Here is a 22,203-nt window from a genome sequence, read left to right as displayed (position 1 = left end):
TACATTGTTGGAGGAGACAATCTTTACGTGTTACCTTAATCTAGAAATTATGAGATTCTTGGATTTTTTTTTTTTTTGCTCTATTTTCTTGACTCAAATCTTTGACTCTCTCTTCCTCTACATAATGAATATGACCCATTCTCCTACACCTGTTTATATTTATCAGGAAATGAAAATTGGGGTATAGGAGAGGGGCCTTAAAGGGTGGTAAATATATGGGAAATAACGTTTATTGAGTTTTTACTCTGTCCAACATGTTATGCCAGATGTTTTATATATATTATCACATTGAGTATTATCTTCGCTACATCTTTGGTGTATTTGCCTATATTTTCCCTTTATGACTTAGTTAAAAAATTACAATTACATACTCAGTCAGTGGTAGAAAATACATGAATTCCTGACTCCACAGTGTATATGTCTTTTTGATCACAGCATCAGCTTGATCTTACTATTTTAAAAATCTTCTTATGAGAGTAAGTTAAAAAGGGACAAGTATGTCAAGCAGTTCAGGGGAAGAGTCTTCGTTAACCCAAATTCTGTTAACCCTTTGTTATCATGATGTTTTTATTGTTAGCTTCATGGCATAATCTTGAAAATGTTAAGTACATTTGTGTAACTAAACAGTCATTGTGAAATCTCATTAATTCAGATATTAGTAGGATTGCAGTTTGTCTTTGACTTATATATTAAAATATTTTGCTAAACAAATAACCTGAAAGGGATTCTAGTGAAAATGTTTGTATTTCAGTTTCTTAATCATTCATAAACGTTTCCTTTTTTGTGTATGTATTTGTATAAATCTGCATATGTATTTGTATATATCTACATATGTATTTAAATACACTTATATAGTTGAAAGCAATTTTAATCCAGTTTTAGAAATAGATTTACAATTTTTTTACTGGGCAGTACTTTTTTAGCTTCATATACTGTTAATTGGAAGTAATAAAACAATAAAACAGAACTACAGCTCTTCACAAATGCTGAAAGTATCCTATAAGTTATGTATTTGTACTCATAAATTATTGCAATTATACTGAATTTTTACCTAACAGAAAGCATTATTGGTTCAGTTGAAATATAACATAATAAGAAACTGAAGTTAAATCCCTTAAATTTGAATTTAACATAAATGTCTCTAAAACATCTTATAGTAACAGGAAAAAAATAAGTAATATAAGAAATCATTTGATAACTTTGATTCCTGTAATTGAATAATCTAAAGTGAAAAATAAACTTAAAGAATGGTTTTATGTGACATTAAATTCACACTAATGAGTCAAGTTTTAGTTTATATAAGTGATGCAGGTCTCAGTTGAAATGTAGCTGTTGTAGAATTATATTTAAAAAAAAATAGAGTAAAAGGAATAAAACCAACCACTTGAAATGGTATAATTTTAATACAACACTAAGTGTTACTGTAGTATATGTAACTTTACTCATTACTTCTAAAGCATATTTATTCAAATGGAAATAATATCAATCTTCTCCTGATTTATGATCCTTGAATACTATATTAGAAAACAGTTTATGGGAAAGTATGCCAAGCATATGTTATTTATGGCTCAATGGCATGAAGAGCAAGTATTATTACTATTGGTTTTAATGCTTGGGTTGACTTCCAAAAATTGAATGATTACTTAATTTTGTGTTGTTTTGTGCCATTATCATCTAATACTTAAAAATTCTTTATATATTATAAAATCAAAACTCTTAGAGCCATGCAGAATCTTAAGAGCTCATTTGATTCAGCCTCCTTGTCTTTCAAATTATGTGACATCAGAGGCCCCAGAATTTTAAGAGACTTGCAAAATGTCACAGCTAGCTTATAGTTAAGGTAAGACTTGAGCAATCTAAGTTATTATACTAGTCTACAAATTCAGGGACCTTTTATTTTTGTCTCAGGATTTAAAAATTATGTGTGTCACAAAAAAAGTCCTGCCTAAATAATTCATTCAATAATATTTATTGCATGTCTTGTTAGACGCTGTGAATACAATGAAAGGTAAGATATATATTGTCCCATGTCTCATGAAGCTTACACTTTCGTGGAGTAGACTAATACAAATAAGAAATTAACAATTATGATAATTGCTATAAAATAAAGAATTCAGATAGAAGAATAATAGAGGAATAGCTACTTAAGATAGGTAGTCAGGGGTCTCCCAGAAAGTGGCATTTTTGCTAGATGTGAAGGACAGAAGGTGCCCTCCATATGAAGAATGCATGCAAAAAGTAGCCAGTGATAGGGAATAAGTTGCACAGGCAAAGGTCCTGATCCCATCCATGTTTTAAATTTATTTATGGTTTCGTATATATCTTGTGTTATGTTATTTTCTATAATTTTCTTCTTACTGTAGTATGTATAACTCATTTGCTAAATGGTATTATAAGCATAAAAATAATTATATAGTAAGTGGTATAGTGATTATAACCATACCTTTAAAAAAGTAACTACTGAACAAAAGCAAGACATTACCGTATGTGAAATTATATCATTATACATAAAACTCAGTAAGATTAATTGTTAAAAAAGCTAATGTTGCTCATGAATTTCATGATTAGACATGTCAATTAAGAAAAGTTAGGACAAAAGCTATACAACAGGACATATACCTCCCCAGAAAATCTCATTGTTCTTCAAAACCGCTAAACTACAAGCCAGGAAATGTGTATTTTAATCTAATTCCTGGTATTAGGATAATGTCTCAGAATGACCAAGTGATTGCCATTATGATACAGTACAATAGATATTTAGAACTACTGAAGGAGAATAAGAAAGACCTATCCTTAAAACAGAGTGCGTATGAGATTATAAAAACCTTACCTCACCAGAGGAAGTGTGATGCAGCAGCGGTGATACTATTTTTAAACAATTTTTAAAATTTTCAGATAATTATAGATTGACATATAGTTGTAAGAATCAATACAGAGAGATCCCATGTACGCTGTGCTCAGTTCTCCCAGTAGTAAAATCTTGCAGAGCTATGATATAATATTATAACCCAGATACTGACATTGACACAATAAAGGTACAGAATGTTTCCATCATTGCAAGGGTCCCTTGTGTTGGGTTTTTTGTAGCTACTCTGCCTTCTATCTCATACCCTTTTGCTAACTCCTGACAACTGTTAATATGTTCTCCATTTCTACAGTTTTTTTCTTTTCAAGAATTTTATGTAAATGGAATCACACAGTATGCAATCTCCTGAGATTGGCTTTTTACATTCATTGTAATCCATCTAGGTATTCTCATTCCTCTTTATTGTTCAGTAGTATTCTGTGGTGTGGTGGTAGTTTCCTAAGGCAGCCGTAACAAAGTACTGCATACTTGGTGGCTTAAAAAATGAATTTATTAGGGCGCCTGGGTGGCTCAGTGGGTTAAAGCCTCTGCCTTTCGGCTCAGGTCATGATCCCAGGGTCCTGGGATCGAGCCCCGCATCGGGCTCTCTGCTCAGTGGGGAGTCTGCTTCTTCCTCTCTCTCTGCCTGCCTCTCTGCCTACTTGTGATTTCTGTCTGTCAAATAAATAAATAAAATTTAAAAAAAAAAAAAAAGAATTTATTCTCTCCTATTCCAGAGGCCAAAAGTCTCAAATACGGTGTTGGCAGGTTGGTTTCTTCTGATGGCTCTGAGGGAAACTTTGATCCATGCCTCCCTCCTGACTTCTCTACTTGCTGGCAAACTTAGGCTTTCCTGGTTTATAGAAGCATCACTTCAGTCTCTGCCTCCACCTTCATATAATGTTCTGGGTGCTCTTCTCAGTATCCGGTTTCTTCTTCTTACAAGGACACGAGCCATAGACATTAAAGGCCCATCCGCTCTTGTATGACCTCATCTTCGTTAATTACATCTGCAACAACCCCATCTCCAAATTAAGGTCACGTTCTGAGGTTCTTGGTGATGGGATTTGAACATGTCTTCTTAGAGGACATGGTTTAACCCATAACAGTATGGATAATTTGTCTAATCATTCACCCTTTGAAGAACATCTGGTTTGTTTCCAGTTTTTGGCTATTACAAATAAAAATGCTTCCAACATTTAGTAAGGGTTTTTGTGTGAACATAAGTTTTAATTTCTCTGGGATAACCATGAGTGTGATTGCTGGTTTCCTACCAGCAATTTGTGAGTGATCAGTGTCTCCTCTCCTCATCCTTGCCAGGATGTGGAATGGTCACCATATTTTATTTGAGCCATTCTCATAGATGTGTACAGATACCTTTTTTTTTTTTTATATTAAGACTTTATTTTTTAGAGTAGTTTAAGTTTCACACCAAAATTGAGGGGAGGGTTCAGAGATTTTCCATACACCCCTGCCCTGACACATGCATATCCTACCCCATTATCAGTATCCCCCACAAGAGTGTTAACATTTACAGTTGATGAACTTACAGTGACACATCATTATCACTCAAAGTCCTTAGTTTAAATTACATTTCATTCTAGGTGGCTCAGTTAGTTAAGTGACTGACTCTCGATTTTGGCTTGCATCATAATCTCAGGGTCCTGGGATGAGCCCTATGTCGGGCTCCACTCTCAGCAGAGAGTCTGCTTGAATTTCTCTCTCTCTCCCTCTTGCTGCCCCCACCTCTGCTCATACATGTGAATGCTCATTCTCTCTCAAATAAATAAATCTTTAAAACCTTACATTAAAAAAAAAAAGTATGTTTCACTCTTGTACATTCTGTGAATTTGAGCAATGTGTAATGATGTGTGTCCATCATTATGGTATCATGAAGAGTAATTTTTGCTAAAAATCCTCTGTGCTCTAGTTGTTTATCCTCCAGCCCCATCCTCAACTGTTGTCAACTGCTGATTTTTCATTATCTCCATAGCTTTGCCTTTTCCAGAATGTCATGTATTTAGAATCAGACATGATGCAGCATTTTCACATTGGTTTCTTTCACTTAATAATATGCAGTTAAGTTTCTTCCATGTCTTTTTGTGGCTTGGTAGCCCATTTGAGGACTGAATAATATTCCATTGTCTGAATGAACCACAATTTATCTATTCACCTTCTAAAGGACATCTTGGTTGCTTCCAAATTTTGGCAATTATGAATAAAGCTATTATATCAACATCTGTGTGCAGGCGTTTGTATGGACATAAGCCTTTAATTCCTTTGACCAAATACTAAGGAGTGTGATTGTTCGATCTTATGGTAAGAGTATTTCTATTATTTTTTATAAGTAATTGCCAAACTGTCTTGTAAAGTAGGTGGACCATTTTGTATTCCCACCAGCAATGAATGAGAGGTCCTGTTGCTTCACATACTTGTCGGCTTTTGATGTCAGTATTCTGGAGTTTGACCATCTCATAAGTGCGTCATGCTATCTCATTGGTGTTTTAATTTGCATTTCACTGAAGACATATGATATGGGGCATCTTTTCATGTACTTATTTTACATAAGTATGTCTCCTTTGGTAAAATGTCTGTTAAGGTCTTTAACTATTTTATTTTTATTTATTTATTTATTTATTTATTTTTTTAAAGATTTTATTTATTTATTTGACAGACAGAGATCACAAGTAGATGGAGAGGCAGGCAGAGAGAGAGAGAGAGGGAAGCAGGCTCCCCGCTGAGCAGAGAGCCCGATGCAGGACTCGATCCCAGGACCCTGAGACCATGACCCCAGCCGAAGGCAGTGGCTTAACCCACTGAGCCACCCAGGTGCCCCGGTCTTTAACTATTTTAAAATCAGGTTGTTTTTCTTCTTGTTGACGTTTAAGAGATCTTCGTATACTTTGGGTAACAGTCCTTTGTCGGATGTGTGTTTTTCTCCCAGTGTGTGGCTTATCTTATTGTTCTCTTGACATTGTCTTTCAGAGAGCAAAAGTTTTAAATTTTGGTACATTCTATTTCATCGAATATTTCTTTCACAGATTGTACCTTTAGGGTTGTATCTAAAAACCTATCACCATACCCAAGGCCATCTAGGTTTTCTCCTATGTATTGTCTAGGAGTTTTGTAGTTTATGTTTTGCATTTAAGTCTGTAATCCATTTTGAGTTAATGTTTATGAATGGTATAAGGTCTGTTTTTTTATTCATTTTTTTGCATTGGGATGCCCACTTGTGCCAGCTCCATTTGTTGAAAATACTAACTTTTTTCTTTTATGTTGATCCTTTTGGAAGACCCCATTTATTATCTGGAGTAAAATAAAGATGAAATAATAGTAATACAGAGATTGTAAATGCCATGAGAAGTCATGTTTAAAAATAAAGCTTTTTAAGGGACCCTGGTTGGCTCAGTTGGTTAAGCATCTTCCTTTGGCTGAGGTCATGATCTCAGGGTACTGAGATCGAACCCCACATTGGGCTCAGGGGGGAGCCTGGTTCTCTCTCTCCTTCTGCCCCACCCACATCACTTGCTCACTCACTCTCTCTCAAATAAATAAATAAAATCTTTAAAAAAAATAAAAATAGGGGCACCTGGGTGGCTCAGTGGGTTAATAAGCCTCAGCCTTCGGCTTAGGTCATGATCTCAGGGTCCTGGGATTGAGCCCCATATTGGGTTCTCTGCTCAGCATGGAACTTGCTTCCCCACCTTTCTCTCTGCCTGCCTCTCTGCCTACTTGTGATCTCTCTCTGTCTGTCAAATAAGTAATAAAATAAAAAAAAAATCTTAAAAAAAAGAGCCTTTTCTCTAAACTATATTATATGTGACTTAAAATATTTTAATTTTTTAATTTATTATTTTTATTGAACTACAGTTGTTATACAATATTATATTAGTTTCATGTGTAAAACAGTGATTTGTATACATTTGTATACATTATAAAATGATCACTATATATCTAGTTACTGTCTAGTATATATCTAATTACTGTTCACCACAAAGTTATCATATTATTGACTAATATTTCCTATGCTGTACTTTATATCTTTGTGACTTACTCATTTTATAGCCAGAAGTTTGTACTTCTTAATTCCCTTTGTGTATTTTGCCCATCCTCCTTTCCCTCTCCCCTCTGGCAATCACCAGTTTATGAGTTTGTTTCTGTTTTGTTTTTTAGAATCTACATATAAGTGAAATCATATGGTATTTGTTTTTCTCTGATATTTTACTTAGCATAATACCCTCTAGGTCCATCCATATTGTCACAAGTGGCAAGATTTCATTCTTTTTTTTTTAATGGCCAAGTAATATTTCATAATGTGGATTTATGTTACATATTTAAATATATTTGTGTTTTATATATATGAATTATCTTTATGCACAACACACCACACCACATCATCTTTATTTATTCATTAATAATGGATACTTAGATTGCTTCCATATCTTGAGTGTTGTAAATAATGCTGCAGTGAACATAGGGATGCAAATATCTTTACATGTTAGTGGTTTTGATTTTTTTTTCCCTGACTGAATAATACTTCTGACTCTTTAATATTTTTCTCCTAAGTCTATATTCTGTTTGTTACTGGCTACTGCACAATCATAACAGTCCTTCTAGTTCAGCCATTTAAAATGGACCAAAAATAGGTATCATTTCTCTTAGGATTTGTATGGTAACTTAAAACAACACCAATTTATTCTCTCATATTTCTGGAAATTAGTTGTTGGAAATAAATCTTATGGACCTAAAAGCAAGTTGTTGATGGGGCGAATTTCTTCTGAAGGCTTTTGGAGGGGGTCTACTTTTTCTGTTTTTCCAGCTTTTAGATACTTTCCTCATTTCTTGGCTCTTGGCCCCATATCACAGCGCCTTCCCTTTTTTTTCTTTTCACATTGCCTTCTCTAACATCATCCCTTTTACTTCTCTCTTATCAGATCCTTATTAATATTGGGCTCACCTGAATCTTCTAAAATAACTTCCTCATTCCAACATCCTTAACTTATAAAACTCCCTTTTGTTCTGTAAGATAACATATGCACAGGTTCTGGGGTGAAGGATGTTGTCATTTTGGGGGCCTGCTGTACAGTTGAAGAGATAATAAAATGTATATGTTTCACTCCTGTAAATGTATTTCTTTGAATTTTTTCAGCTGTTCAGTTAGTATTTACTTTTTTGCAATTGTTGTTCCTTATTTGTCATTCCATATTTTAATTTGGTAGTTTATTTTCATTCTTTTATCATTATTTTATTTTGCATTTTTCCATATTAATGAAATTTATTTACAAAAAGCTAATGGTAGCAGTAATGGTTTTAGAGTGTTAGTATTTTCAAGTGTACTTCCCTGTTAATTGGTCCACATTTGTGAAATCGTTCACCCTCTTTTTGGACTCATCCTGCACATGTACGTGAATATGTGTTTTTACCATCTTATCCTGTACATTTTGAATTGTCCCTTATCTTCTTGTCATGTGATTCTTTTGGTAGCTATGTAATGCAAAGAAGGAAACTTCAAGAAGCTTTAGGTTCATAATGGGTGTAATCTTTTCCAGAACCCAGTCCTCATGAATTGATGTTCACAAAAATGGTTGTTTTAAAAAATCAACTTTCTCTGAAAAGATTCAGAAAATTCAGAAAAAAAAAGAAAAAAATATATAAACAATTTCTTATGAAAAAAGGCTTACTATCTAATATGCAAACCAGCATGAATTTATCAGGAAATCTGTGTGGATTTAGAACATAGGTCACAGATTTTTGAACGATGGTGACAGAAATAATTGCTATTTACTGAATTCTTACTTTATGGTAGGTACTGTGTTAACAATTTTTAAAGTATTATTTCATTGTATTCAGAACAACCCTGACAATTTGGTATATTATCAATTTTTCCAGTGCTAAAACTGAAGATGGGAAAAACAACGTGATTAAGTCATTAAGTTGAATCTGTTCTCATTCAGTATAATTACACTCTTTCCATTATGCCATGATGATTTTACTTGGAAAGTGTTAATGAGCTCTGACAGTATGGTATATCCTTCTTCATTGCGTTTGCTGTGAACTCTACTGGTTAAAGGGGTTTGTCTTTTGAACATTGGTAGGTTTCTGGTAAAAATAATCTTACTCATTAGTTCTCCTTTTCCCAAATTTCACTCAGTTCTCTACATGAGTTCTTATTTTGTTAGATACTCACCTGGAACTCACTGTAGTACAATGAGGAGATTATAGCTTTCCTTATAGCGTTCACTGAGGCTGCATCCTGCTCCATCTGATTGGAATTGAGTTTTCAAAATGTTGATCAACATCATATTTATAAACAAATCTGTCTTAGTGGGCATTCCTTCTGCCTATGATTACTTATTCAATTAATATTGATCCATGTAAGTTTCAGTTTAAGGAGGTAACATTTTCTGATCTTATTCTCTGGTTTTGAAGTTTTCCCCTACTGACAATCTATTGTTGCTTACATATTAATAACCTATTTTCAATGGTACATAGCACAGTTCTTTAAGATATTAATAGACCATGTATGACAGTGTTTCCAGAAGGTGTTCCTTGCCACCACTACCTTTTATGGCTTTCATGTGGGTGAATTAGTTTAAAATTCCTTTTAGGGCAGATCTCAGGGAATAGAAGTTTACAATAAGGCAACATGTGGCCTATGTAGTTCTCTAAAGAAGAAATGAGGAAGTCAACTGTCAGAACAGTTTTCTCCAACTCTAAAAACATACCCCTTGCAACATAAACACAGCTTTTTTCCCAGGTTGTCACCTTGATTTGATTTATTTTTCCCAAGGCATAAATCTGAGTTCAACTATATTCCTTTTGAGATTTGAAATAAATTGAGATTCTGCTTCAGTCATATTAATTCACTTTGGGTTCCACTCTTCTCAGCGTAAGTGTCCGTACTCTGTGAGGTAGATGACTTCACTGTAGAGTAAAATGAATGCCATAGATGATACTGTATTTGAAAGCATCCTGAGTTTGGTTTTTGCTTCCAAATATTTTCTTCCACTTTGTTGTTTTTGGTCTTCCATTTGGTTAATGCTAACATTTAGTAACTATTGTGATGACTCGAAAGCTGTTTAGTTTTATAATTCAAATGATTCTGAAGGACTGTTATGAAGATGGAAATGAAACAGAAGCATAATATGCCAATGTAGTTTCCTTTAAAATCTTATTTCTTAAAGAAGTTGCAATAATTTATGCTTAATGTGTTCTCTTTCAGTATTGTGCTTCTACTAAGCCAAAAGCAGACACTTGAAGAGCTGAAACAGTCAGTCCAGCAGCTGAAATGCGCTGAGGCAAAGTTCACAGCACAGAAAGAATTACTAGAGCAAAAAGTACAAGAAAATGATGGGAAAGAGCCACCTCCAGTAGTAAATTATGAAGAAGATGCACGATCAGTTACATCTATGGTAAGCCTAAAAGTAATCAAAAGAGAAACTTAAAAGCGTACTGTCTAGGTAATAAGTGGATACAAAAATGAATTCTTTTGCTATGACAAATTATTACTCTTGTTAATATGCAGGTCCTATTAAACTTGTCTGTAAATGCAAAGTAGACTTGTCAGTCACCTCAGGTCACCTGGAGAACACTTTCAGGAACCACCTGTAGAGTCAGAGGAAAAAACTCTTCTCTTGTCTTCAAAACTGAATGAAAGACTGCAATATTTTTATTGCTGGGAGACAGCAGGAAGGTAGGGTGTTATTCTTAAGATAGAAGTAATAAGGAGAATATTTTTCATTATTTTCTTCTTAAGAACAGTAGAATCTTATTTATCTGAGATTGATTATATGTTTATTGTTTGATATTACAAACGTGATTTTGTTTAAAAATAGACTTTTTTCTTGTGAATATTCTTAAACTACAATACACACATTCAAATCCACCAACTAGAAATTCAGATTCATTATATATAGTTTCATTAAGCGTTTAAGAATGCCTAGTATGATTATTCTCCCTCCCTCTTCCCTTCCCTTTCTCCCTTCCTCCTTCTTTCCTTCCTTCCTTCTATCTTAAGTTGGTGGATCTCACCAAGCAGCAGTTTTGCTCTCCAGGGGACATCTGGCAATATCTCCAGATATTTTTGGTTGTTACAGTTAGTGGGTACTATAGTAGGATCTGATGGGTAGACGCCACTGACGATTCTGAGCATCATGTAACGCACGGAACAGCCCCTGCCTTCACACTCCTAACAAAAAAGTATTCTACCCAAAATATCAGTAGTGCCAAGTTTGAAAAAACCCGAGCTCTGTCCTTGGCTTTTTCTGTGAGTAGCTGAATGTAGTCCATAAATAGAACTATCATAGTTAATGATGCTGTAACTGATATTTTAGTCATTTTTACCTTATGGAAATAGTACAATTTGATTGTTAAACATATTTACATGTCTCTGTAGGAAAAAAAGGCAGTATTTGAAAATGTGATGAGTGTGGAAATGAATATGAAGTGTATAAATTATTGTGGTTATTGGGGCGCCTGGGTGGCTCAGTGGGTTAAGTAAGCCTCTGCCTTCAGCTCAGGTCATGATCTCAGGGTCCTGGGATCGAGTCCCACGTCAGGCTCTCTGCTCTGCGGGAAGCCTGCTTCCCCTCTCTCTCTGCCTGTCTCTCTGCCTACTTGTGATCTCTCTCTCTCTCTGTGTCAAATAAATAAATAAAAATCTTTAAAAATAAACAAAAAATTATTGTGGTTATTCCCATTTTTGTTATTAATTGAACCATACTAATCTGTATATTATATATATTTTTTAATGATGACAAAAATTAGATTTAGCCAGCTGGACTCCATTTAGATGATCCCAATTTTGTTGGCACCATCCAAAGCATCATAGTCAGGGACCAGTCAAACACATGCCTTCTTCTCTCCATCAGGCCTGATCAAGGTGTTGAACTTGGCCACATCAATGTGGTAGAGCTTCTTCACAGCCTGTTTGATCTGGTGCTTGATGGCCTTGACATCCACAATGAACACAAGTGTGTTGTTTCTGTTTTCTTCATGGCTGACTCGGTAGCCATGCTAACTTGGTGATGGCATAGTGATCAAGCTTGTTTCTCCTGGGGGCGCTCTCGGGCTGCCTTCAGGGACACAGAGTCTTGGGTTGTCAGAACATAGGTGATGCAGGTGACCTGCAGATCATCTTTTTGTGTGTGACTGTGGACGCTTTTCAGCACCGCTTTCTTGGCCTTCAAAGCCTTTGCTTTGGCTTCGACTTTGGGAGGGGCAGAGGCTTCCTTCTTAGCTTTTGACACCATCTTTGTAAAGGGCATATATTACATTGTTAATTATGAAGTATTTCTATTCTCTCCTTTACTATCATATCAGATAATAAGGATTTTCCTATATGTACCTCGGGCCCTTCTGGATTCTTGACAACTATCTGGTATATGTATTCTTTCAGAGGAACTTCTGAAATGTTTTCTTTTACTTAGGTTTTTAAAACCTTACCTGGTATGTCTTTTGTACCCTGAGTGTAGTTTATAATACTTCCTTATCTCCATGTGGGTGTTGCATCGGTTACTTCATACCTTGATTCAGTGGCAGATAGTTTTAGAACTGGCTATCTAGTTTATTTGAATTAATTCTATGTGCAGATGACCCATATTGGCTTTATTATTATGACAAAACAAGATACGTCACTAGATGATAACATATCCTCATTTGGTAACTATGACTAAAAACTAGACTTTGTAAGTTAAAATGGAACAGTTCATCAATTCTTATTTCATTAGGAACTTGTGATCATTTGCGATGTTGTCTTTCATAGCATTGAAGAAAAATTTTTTCAATAAATGAATGAATAATGTTTCAGAGAGATTATGTAGTACAGCTTAGGAGAACAAACTGCTTTCTGGCACTTTTAAACTTTCTCTTGTTCCCATTTTTACATGATGGTGAATAACACTTCATAAATTTTTAGAGTTATGTCACTTATTTCATTTTATTCAATTTATTTTAAATAGATGAAATGTTAATTATAAATATATCTTTTCTATTCCTTGAGGCAATGCCTTTAGTAAGTCTTTAAGGAATTTACAATGGAATGCCACACTATATAGTTTAAAGTAATAAAATAGCATTTTATAAATCAATAGGGCATTCCCCAAATTGATGCCAATTAATGAGATTTTACACTTGTTTATTTTGTTTATATAGTTCAGTAAGAATGAAAGGCTATCTATTAATTTATTGAAATCTAAAAAAAAATGTGGAGGCAGGTGATATAATCCTCTTCATCAGGAGAAGTCATCCTCCTAATGTAGTCTTTTTTAAACCTAGGTCTAATTTTGGTTAAAATGCTAAGGGGAAAATGATGATTATTAAGTATTACACAATAATTCTCTGTTGTCTGGGCATAATTATTCATTCAAGAAATACTTATTGAGCACCTACTATGTGTCAGGCACATTTCTAGATGATAGAGATACGTCAGTGAATGAAACTAATTTAAAAAACCCCTCTCTTAAAGATCACAATCTGTGGTGAGTGGCAGTTAATAAATAAGTATTCCATTGGAAGATGGTATATGCCAAGGAATAGAAACAGAGCAGGGTAGAGGGTTGGGTGCCCAGAGGTTGGGACACAATTTAAATCTAAGTCAGAATAAGCATCATTGGGAAATTGACATTTGAACAAAAACTGGTAACAGGAAGCTACTAAATCCCTTCATTTCTGGGGCAAAAGCATTTTGGTCAGAGGGCGCACCTGTTGCAAGGGCCATAGTGCAGGAGCGTGTTGGACTAATTGAAGCGTGGTTAAGGAAGTCTGAGTGGAGGAGAAGGTGAAACTGTAGGAAATGAGGTTAGAGAAGTATTGGGGAACAGATCTTGGGGCTTTGTGGACCATAATTAAGGATTATGGCTCTTCTCTGTGTGAAGTGGAGCCACGGGCTTGGAGAGTAGTAGCAGGGGAATGATGTGCTCTGACTTTTTATTTAAATAGATTACTGTGGCAACTATATGGAGAATTACTTGAGGGGAACAAGGATGGAAGAATGAGGTTATTACAGTAACCCACATTATAGAAAATTACAGTTTGAGCAACGATGGTCATAGCAGGGGAAGTAACAAGAAGGCTTTTGCTTTTGGATATATTTTGAAGGTTGACCCCAGGGGATTTCCTATGGATTAAAGTAAGGTATGAGAGAGAATAGTCAAGGATAATTTTAGCATTTTTAGCAGGAGAACTAGGTGAATAAAACTTGTTTTGAGTGCATGGAAAGAATATACCTAGAGCAGCTTTAAAGAGAAGGAGCAAGACTTCAGTTTGTCTTTCTAAAAAAACGAGTCATTGTCAAAACAAGTCATTGTCAACATTTGGTATTTGGGCCACAAGTTCAGGAGTATGATTTGGACTGGTGATAGGAATTTAAGTCGTAGGTATCATTGGTATTTAAAATCATTTGACTCTAGGTGGTCACCAAGTGAGAGAGAATAGAGAGGAAAAAGAGAAACAAAGACTGAACTCTGGGGCACTTCAGAGTTAGGTGGTCTAGAAGAAGAGGACCTAGTAGGAGACTATGGAGTGACCAGTGAGTTAGTAGAAAATCAAGAGTTTGGTGTCCTCAAAGTGTTCTGAGGAGAAATGAGTTCCAGAATTTGGGAACTGCTGAGTTAAGACAAAAGAAACCTTTGTATAATTGCTGGAATTTTCTGAACTTTTAATATCCTAAGAGGGTAAATACAGCATGGAATGCAGTGTCTCTGAAAATATTGACCTAATTCCTTTTCAGAGTGTGGGGAAGGGACCACAGTGCAATAGAACATCCTTTGGGAAATACTGAATTAGAAGATAAATCTTTCATATCTGATTGGGTTGTTTGTAGATTAAATGTGCTGATAACTTTGAACGCATTTTGAGTTGTTTAAATATTCTATAAACCCAAGGATTATTTTATTTTGTTCTTCAATTCTAACTCTGCAGGGCAGAAGAATCTGCCTTTTGGAGCTTATTAGGAAGATGAACTCTTTTTGTTGGCTGTCCTTGGATAATGATGGAAATACCAGAATTTTCTAATCCCTGAGTAACATTGATTTTCCTACTTTTGAAATTAATTAATTAATTAATTTAAAAGCATCACTTTCCCTCATGTTTGTTTATGGCCGTCTAGTTGTAAGAAGATGAGTTTTCAATCAGTAACTGTTGAATTGAGGAACTGGACTTCCATTTTACTCCAGAGTAATCTGGTTGTTTTACTTTATAATAGCATGTGCTGAGCACCAAGTATAATAGTTTTTGTTGAAAGAATCTTTCTTATATGTCAGGTATATCTAGAATTGATGGCTCCTTATTATGAGTTCTTACTTTTTAAATATGGTTAGCTATTCTGTAAGATAATTGCCTTTACTTTGATGTTTCTGAAATTGCACATTTTTAAAGTCTTTTGCTAGACTAATATGCAACATAAATTTATCTTCTCTGCAAATCTTATCAAGTTCTGCATTGTTGAACAGCACTATCAATAAAACCCTGTTTTGTAATATTTGCAACCAACAGAATAGCTGGTGTGTTGACTAAGTATTGTCTGTCATTATGACTCAGTAGTAGTCTGTTTTATAGAAGTGTCTGATGGATTTTCAGTTTTATACTTAAACCCTAAAATGGACTGATACCAATTGAGATTGACAACATCATCGAAGCTTTATCTATTTTCATTATCAGGTACACTTTCTTTCTTTCAATACATAAGATCGGTGTTAATTTGAAGACTTGCTCCTCAAGTACATTGAGAAAAGTACCAGACCAAAAAATCAGGAGACTGGAATTGAGCTTTGCCTCTGCTTTGTAATCATAGTCAGGTTCCTTAACCGTTCTGAGTTTTTCCTTTCTGTAAAAAGAAGGAACGATTATATATCTACCTTGCCTGACAAGATTTTTATGACACTGACATGAGATAATGTGTGTGATATATTATTGAGACAGATAAGATTTTATTTCAGTTTTTTCTAATAATACGCCTTAGTTCCCATGTAAATTAATTAGTATTCATTGAGTTAAGTATAGATTGTAGATTTTTCTGCAGGATTATCTTATGTATTTCTTATATATAAAGGCAAAACCTGAATTAATTTCTCTGGACAGGTAGTACATGTACAAATACAGGAGTCTGAAGTGTCCCTTCCTTAGTGTCCCAGTTTCCTACCTCAGAGATAGCCTTCCAGAAGCATTGTATGCAGGTAAAAACATAAATGTTCATTATATGCCTTCTGCTCTTACACAAATGGTACTGCATACAACAATATTGTTCTGTACCTTAGTTTTTAACTTAATATGTTTTAGGTTTTAGGCATAATTTCACAATAGTGCATACACAGTTGTTTCCTTTTTTTTTTTTTTTTTAGTTCAGTCAACAAATATTTATTGTCAGGAGTCACGGACTCGCTTTAGATTCGGGGGATATAGTAGTGCACAAAATAAATACAGTTTTTTCTGTCTTCCTGGACCTTTCACTCTTTGTGGGTACAGACAGACAGTTAAATATATGTACTAAATGGCAAATATATTAAATATATAGTTATATATGTGTCATGTGGTGGTAAGTTCTTAGGAGAGAAATAAATCAAGATGGAAGAAAAAGGGTAATGGGAGGTGTTTTTATAAACAGGGTTGTCAAGTAAGACTTCACGGATAAAGTGACATTTATGCAGAGATCTGAAAGAACTAAGGGAGCAAATGTCGAGACTGCCTGAAATGAGAATATTCCAGAACACAGTGAGAGAGAAGTAATAAGAGATGGGGTCAGAGAAGTAATGGGCATTTAGATCATAAAGTTAGGCAAATTATTGTGGACTTTGATGCTAACTGTTAGGGAAATTAGAAACCACTGAAGATTCTGAGCAAAGGAGTGACATATTTACATGGTTTTCAACCTTTTGTTATAAAGACAGCTTCGGTAAAATCCTTACAATACTACTATGTGTATGAAAGGAGTTTATGTGTGAGACACATTTTCGAAGATTTTGTGCAGCTTTATAGGTTTTACTCTCAAAATAGTTTAAAAGTTTTTAAACCTGATAACGATGTCGGTTATAGATGTTAATTATTATATTCACATTGAATTAATGTATCAGTTTTATAGATAAATAAATTTCTCTTCTAGCTTTCCTGTGGCATGAATTTTATCATGCTGAACTTTCAGTGGTTTTGTAAGCTGTTAAATTATTAAATTATCCTAGGATCTGATACCTAAGTGTATTTACAAGTATTTGTTATGCCCTATGTTTATTTAGTTTATAAATTTCTAACATATAAAACAAAGAAGTTAAGAGATGATTATGGTTAGGTTACAAAAGCTTTGTTACTTTTCCAAATGACTCACATTAAGATTCCCTAACATCACTAATGATCATGGAAATGCTGATCAAAACCAGAATGAGACCAATCAAAAGAACCAGAATGAAATGCCAATCAAAACCTCATGCCTGTTGGAATGGCTATTATTACAAAGACAAGAAACAACAGGTGTTGGTAAGGATGGGGAGGAAAGGGAATCCTTGTGCACTGTTGGTGGGAATCCTTGTGCAAACTGGCGCAGCCACTATGGAAAACAATATTGGGGTTCCTCAAACAATTAAAAATGGAACTACCATATGATCCAGCAGTTCCACTTCTGGGTATTTGTCTGACGGAAACAAAATATTAACGTGAAAAGATATCTATACCCCCATGTTCATAGCAGCCTTGTTTATAATAGCCAAGATATGGAAACAACTTAAGTGTCCATCAGTGGATTAAATATAAAGAAGATGTCTCACTCACACACACACACACACACACACACACACACACACACAGGAATATTGTCTCTCGTAAGAGATAATGAAATCTTTCCATTTGTGATGATATGGATAGACCTTGTGGAATTATATGCTAAATGAAATAAGTAAGACAGAAAAAGATGAATACTATATGCTATCTGTGGAATCTTAAAAAAAAATGAGTTCATAGTTACAGAGAACAGATTGGCAAACAACAGACTGGTAAGGAAGTGGGCACATGTGCGAAGGTGGTCAAAAGGTACAAATTTCCAGTTCCAAAATACGTAAATCCTGGGTATGTAATGGTCAGCATGTTGACTATAGTTAGCAATACTCTAGTACGTATTTGAAATTTGCTAAGAAAGTAGATCTTAAAAGTTCTCAGTATGGGAAAACAAATTTTGTGACTATGTTTGATGATAGACGTTACCGTGATTATTTCATAATACATGCAAATATTGAATCACACCTGAAACTAAAATAATGTTTTATCTCAATTATATTTCAATTAAAAAAAAGGATTCCTTTAAATATTAATTTTTCTTCGGTTCAAATGAAGTCATTTCCTATCATGGGCCAATTAATGGATGGTGCTGGTGAGGTTCTTCTGTGTTAGGCTATAGTATCTTCTATTTGGAAAAGAACTCTTAAAATTTCAAAATGTTTTCAAATTATATTTTAACTGTTGTCTGTGCTCATATGCCTATGCAGTGTATATATAGGCCAAATCAAGTAAATAGTTAAATAAAAGTAACTTTTTCATTTATATATGTATATATGTGAATATGTATATATGTGTATATACATAGCACAAATGAAATGAAAAAAACTACCTTTCATTTTCATTTATGTATGTATGTTCATATGAATATAAACGTGTATATATATTTCAAACCCTTTAAATTATGAATTTCTTAATATCTTAACATAAACTAATGGCTTGGGGTTAATTAGCCCTAAAATGATATAAAAAGAGAAAGTTAGGCAAGAATTAAATATCTAGTATGATTAATACAAATAAAAGAATTAAACACTCAAATTCATTCAGTCATTTGGAATTCCTCAAGTGTTTTATGATTATTTAGTACATGGATATTATGTATGGGGTTTTTTTGGAAGCGTGTGTCAAAGATAAAATAGATTTAGACTTTGCCCATAGAGTTTGGTGGGAGAGATAGAGCAGAAGTAATTGATTGATCATTAATGGAAAGTGACTGCTTTTTGACTTTTATAAAGTATCCCTGCATTAAAACATTTCAAAAAAAAATTAGGTGCCTAGAGGTACCTAGATATACACTGAGCAAATGATTATAGAGGTAGTGAATAGGTTCAGAATTTCAAAATACCTTTTGGCAGGTTATAATTGATGCCACTCAGTTTTTAAAAAATGGTTTAAATGTTAAAGTTGGTTTCTATCAAATATTTCTCACTTTATAAAGAATTGTGGCAGTGATATTTAACAGAGTGACAAAGTCTCAAGTGGTTACAGAGATAATGACTACTGTGTGATTGCAATAGAACCGTCGCTATAGAGAGCTCTCCAGCTGCAAAGCCAGGCTGCTTGGGTTTGTATCCCTGCTCCGCCACTTAGTAAATGTGTGATGTTAGGGACTTTTCCCTGTCCTCATTTCCCAGTGTCTAAAATGGGAATTACAGTTTTATCTGCTCTTGGGTTTATTGTGAGAAATGGTTAAGTTTACACATTCAAAGCACATAGAATAGTCTCTGCCACTTAGCAAATCACTGTTCTTTTTAATAGCTGGTATTTGATTGTTTGATTATCACAGAAATGATAATCATTTAACATGTGTGCTTAGTTTTTATTCCTTAGTCTCGATATTATTTTTCTGATAGTTTTTATTCCCTAGTCATTAAACATAAATCTTTTCTTTTAAAAATGTAAGCTGTTAATTTTTAGATGATAAACGATGATAAACATCATTGGGACCTACTCTGTATTTAAAGTATTGTTGTCTTTTGTCCACAATAAATTACAAAATATTTTTTAAATAAAGTCTCATGTTATTTACTTATGACTTATGTATTGCTGACATCAATAGTGTTGACCACCTAAATTTTTGAAGAAAAATTTTAGTGTGATCACTTTACCTACTTGAAGTTCACTTTTTTCTACTCCTGTGCCACTGAAGTTTGTGTTTAAAATTGAGCACAAGCAATTTTTATAAAAATATCACTTATAATTGAATATTGTTAGGTCCCCCCAAATGGGTCTGTGATTAAAGGAGCGAGACTGATACAAAGCGAAGGTCAAGCAAAGCTTTATTTCGTGACAAGCATCAAGAATCAAACCAAATGTTCCGGGCCACACCTCTTACAAGAGAGGGCAACCTCTCTCTGTTTCACAGACTAGCTTTTAAGGGCAAAGGCCATGTGGTTGGGCCTGGCCACACACAGGTGGCCAATGAAATTGTAACACACAGAGAAAGCTGCACAGTCATGCTAGGTCACACATAAGTGACCAATTGAAGTACAATTTACCCTATGGTAGACATTTGAACCAGCTTATCCCCTTGGTCAGAATTGGCACCCAAAAGGTACCCAAAGGGCGGGACCCATACTCCTTGGTAACTAGGGAGACAGTATGTCTCCACCTGGCCTGACCCACCCTTGTCTTTGGCTTTGTTACCTGAGGCTGGTTTCTGGGACTTGTTTTTGAGTAAGTACCTTGGGGGAAGAGGGGCAGGGACAGTTTAAGGGTTAAACAACAAGGTTATTGTTTAACCTGGATGGAATCCTCTGGCTAAATAGGTTCTTAAAATATTAATGCCAGTTTTCTTCTATAGTTTAATGTAAATAAAAGAAAAAAAATCCCTACATGCCATTCTATTTTATGATTATTTATTCATTCCTGAAATAACATTTTTCTTTTAAGTGTGCAGTTACGGAAAATTCAATTAACAACTTTTAATTCTCATATTAACTTTTGAAAAAATAACTCTTCTTGTAAATTTATGCAATACTACTATTGACTCTATCAGCTGAAATCTGGTTTTCTTCACACTCGTTTTGTCGTCTTCTCTCAGTATTATTTTAAGACTCTCTTTGTAGCAGCAGGGCAGGGTGGAGAAACTGGGAATTTGAGTGAAGTCATTCTAAGTTTATTTGCCTTTACGTGAATTTTTCCTTCCCTGCTCCAACCTCAAATTTCTTCATCTGTAAAATGTGGTTAGTAATATGCACCTCATAGGATCAATGTCAGGACTAAATGAATGAATGCAAAGGCAGAGGCTTGTTATAGAGCTCCAGACAAAGTTAAGAGAGTACATATGGTTTTTGTTCCTTTTCTTTCCTCTGTCTTCAACCTTTCTTTTTCTCTCCTGTCTCTTCCACCTTTGTCCCCAAAACTCCTCTTCCCTCCTCTGCCTATTAAACACAATTAACCAACTTCTATGACTATTACGCATCATGTTCAGAGACACTGGGATAATAGACAAAGTCTCTGTACTCATAAACTACATTTAGCAGGCAGAAAATGGCAATAAACAACTGATTAACAAGAAAACATCAGAGTTAAGTGCTGTGATGGAATCGACCATTAACATTCCTCAGGCTTTAGCCCTCAACCCTTGGTTTTCAATCCTTTCTTTGTAATCAAGTATCTGTGGGTTTTTCTTTCCTCCTTCTGTCATTCTTCAAACAACAAATGATGACTCCTAAATCTGCATTTCCAAGGAAATTTGAAATACTGGAATGCCAGTCCAGATAAAGATGAAAAATGAAAGCAGAGAAATTAAGTGAGTTATGCAAGTTCACACACAAAAAAGCTAAATGTAATAAAATGTTTAAATTTATTAACAGCAATTTCATTATTATTCACATACTAGATTTTCTTACTGTTAAAATTTCCCCCAGATTAACTGTTTACTTAACTGGTAGACACACTATCAACTGGCGTTCTATAGTAATTAAAGATTTAAAAAACAACAGACATCAGACTGTTACAATGTAGGTTAATCAGATACATTGTTTGAAAAGACAATAAATTTTAATTACCTAAAGAAAAAAGATATTTAGTTACATGGCTGATTTGTCTTAATGATTGTGAATAATAAAATTGCTAAATTTTTTGGGGGTGCCTGGGTGACTCAGTTGGTTAAGCATCTGAATCTTGATTTCAGATCAAGTCATGATCTGGGTGGTGGGATAAGGAAGCCCCATCTTGGGCTCCATCTCAGCGGGTAGTGTGCTTGAAGGATTATCTCCCTGACCCTTCCTCCCATTCCTTCACAGGTGTGCACTCACTCTCTCTCTCTCTCTCAAATCTTAAAAAATTGCAAAAAATTTCCATTTATGATGAATGCAGTTCTTCCATTTCTCCTATACTTTGGCTTTTTAAATCATAAGGCACTTCCAAAGACCTCGGTAAATGAAGACCTGTGTCTGAGAGGCCAGTAAATTATAGCATTGAGAGTGAAGTTGCCCTGGCTTCATTTATACTGTTACTGTATATACCTCATCTCTTATAATTATGTTCTCTTATCCTAATGTCGATATGCTGGTGTTAAACACAGTGCCTGGCAAAGAGCATATGCTCAATAAACTTTTCTTCAATATGTCTGATGTTGCAAAATGAAGCCATCAGTC

At 34.5% G+C, this 22,203-nt stretch overlaps 1 protein-coding gene across 3 annotated transcripts in view; it reads left to right on the top strand.

The window, feature by feature from the left end:
- Positions 1–22,203, top strand: part of FER (FER tyrosine kinase) — a 465,098-nt gene that overhangs the window by 125,612 nt on the left and 317,283 nt on the right. For 2 of the 3 annotated variants that reach the window (XM_032845246.1, XM_032845225.1), the window contains exon 10: positions 10,068–10,257. In XM_032845246.1, the coding sequence (XP_032701137.1) occupies positions 10,068–10,257 (190 nt within the window). Of the gene's footprint in view, positions 1–10,067; positions 10,258–10,370; positions 10,566–22,203 lie in introns of those variants that run through there. The other variant, XM_032845234.1, reaches the window with a different exon arrangement.

This window comes from Lontra canadensis, unplaced genomic scaffold, assembly GCF_010015895.1.
Source record: "Lontra canadensis isolate GAN:19392208 unplaced genomic scaffold, GSC_riverotter_1.0 scaffold4, whole genome shotgun sequence".
Classification (NCBI taxonomy): domain Eukaryota; kingdom Metazoa; phylum Chordata; class Mammalia; order Carnivora; family Mustelidae; genus Lontra; species Lontra canadensis.
The sequence above is the reverse complement of the archived record's forward strand: the minus strand, read 5'-3'. Positions and strand labels throughout refer to the sequence as shown.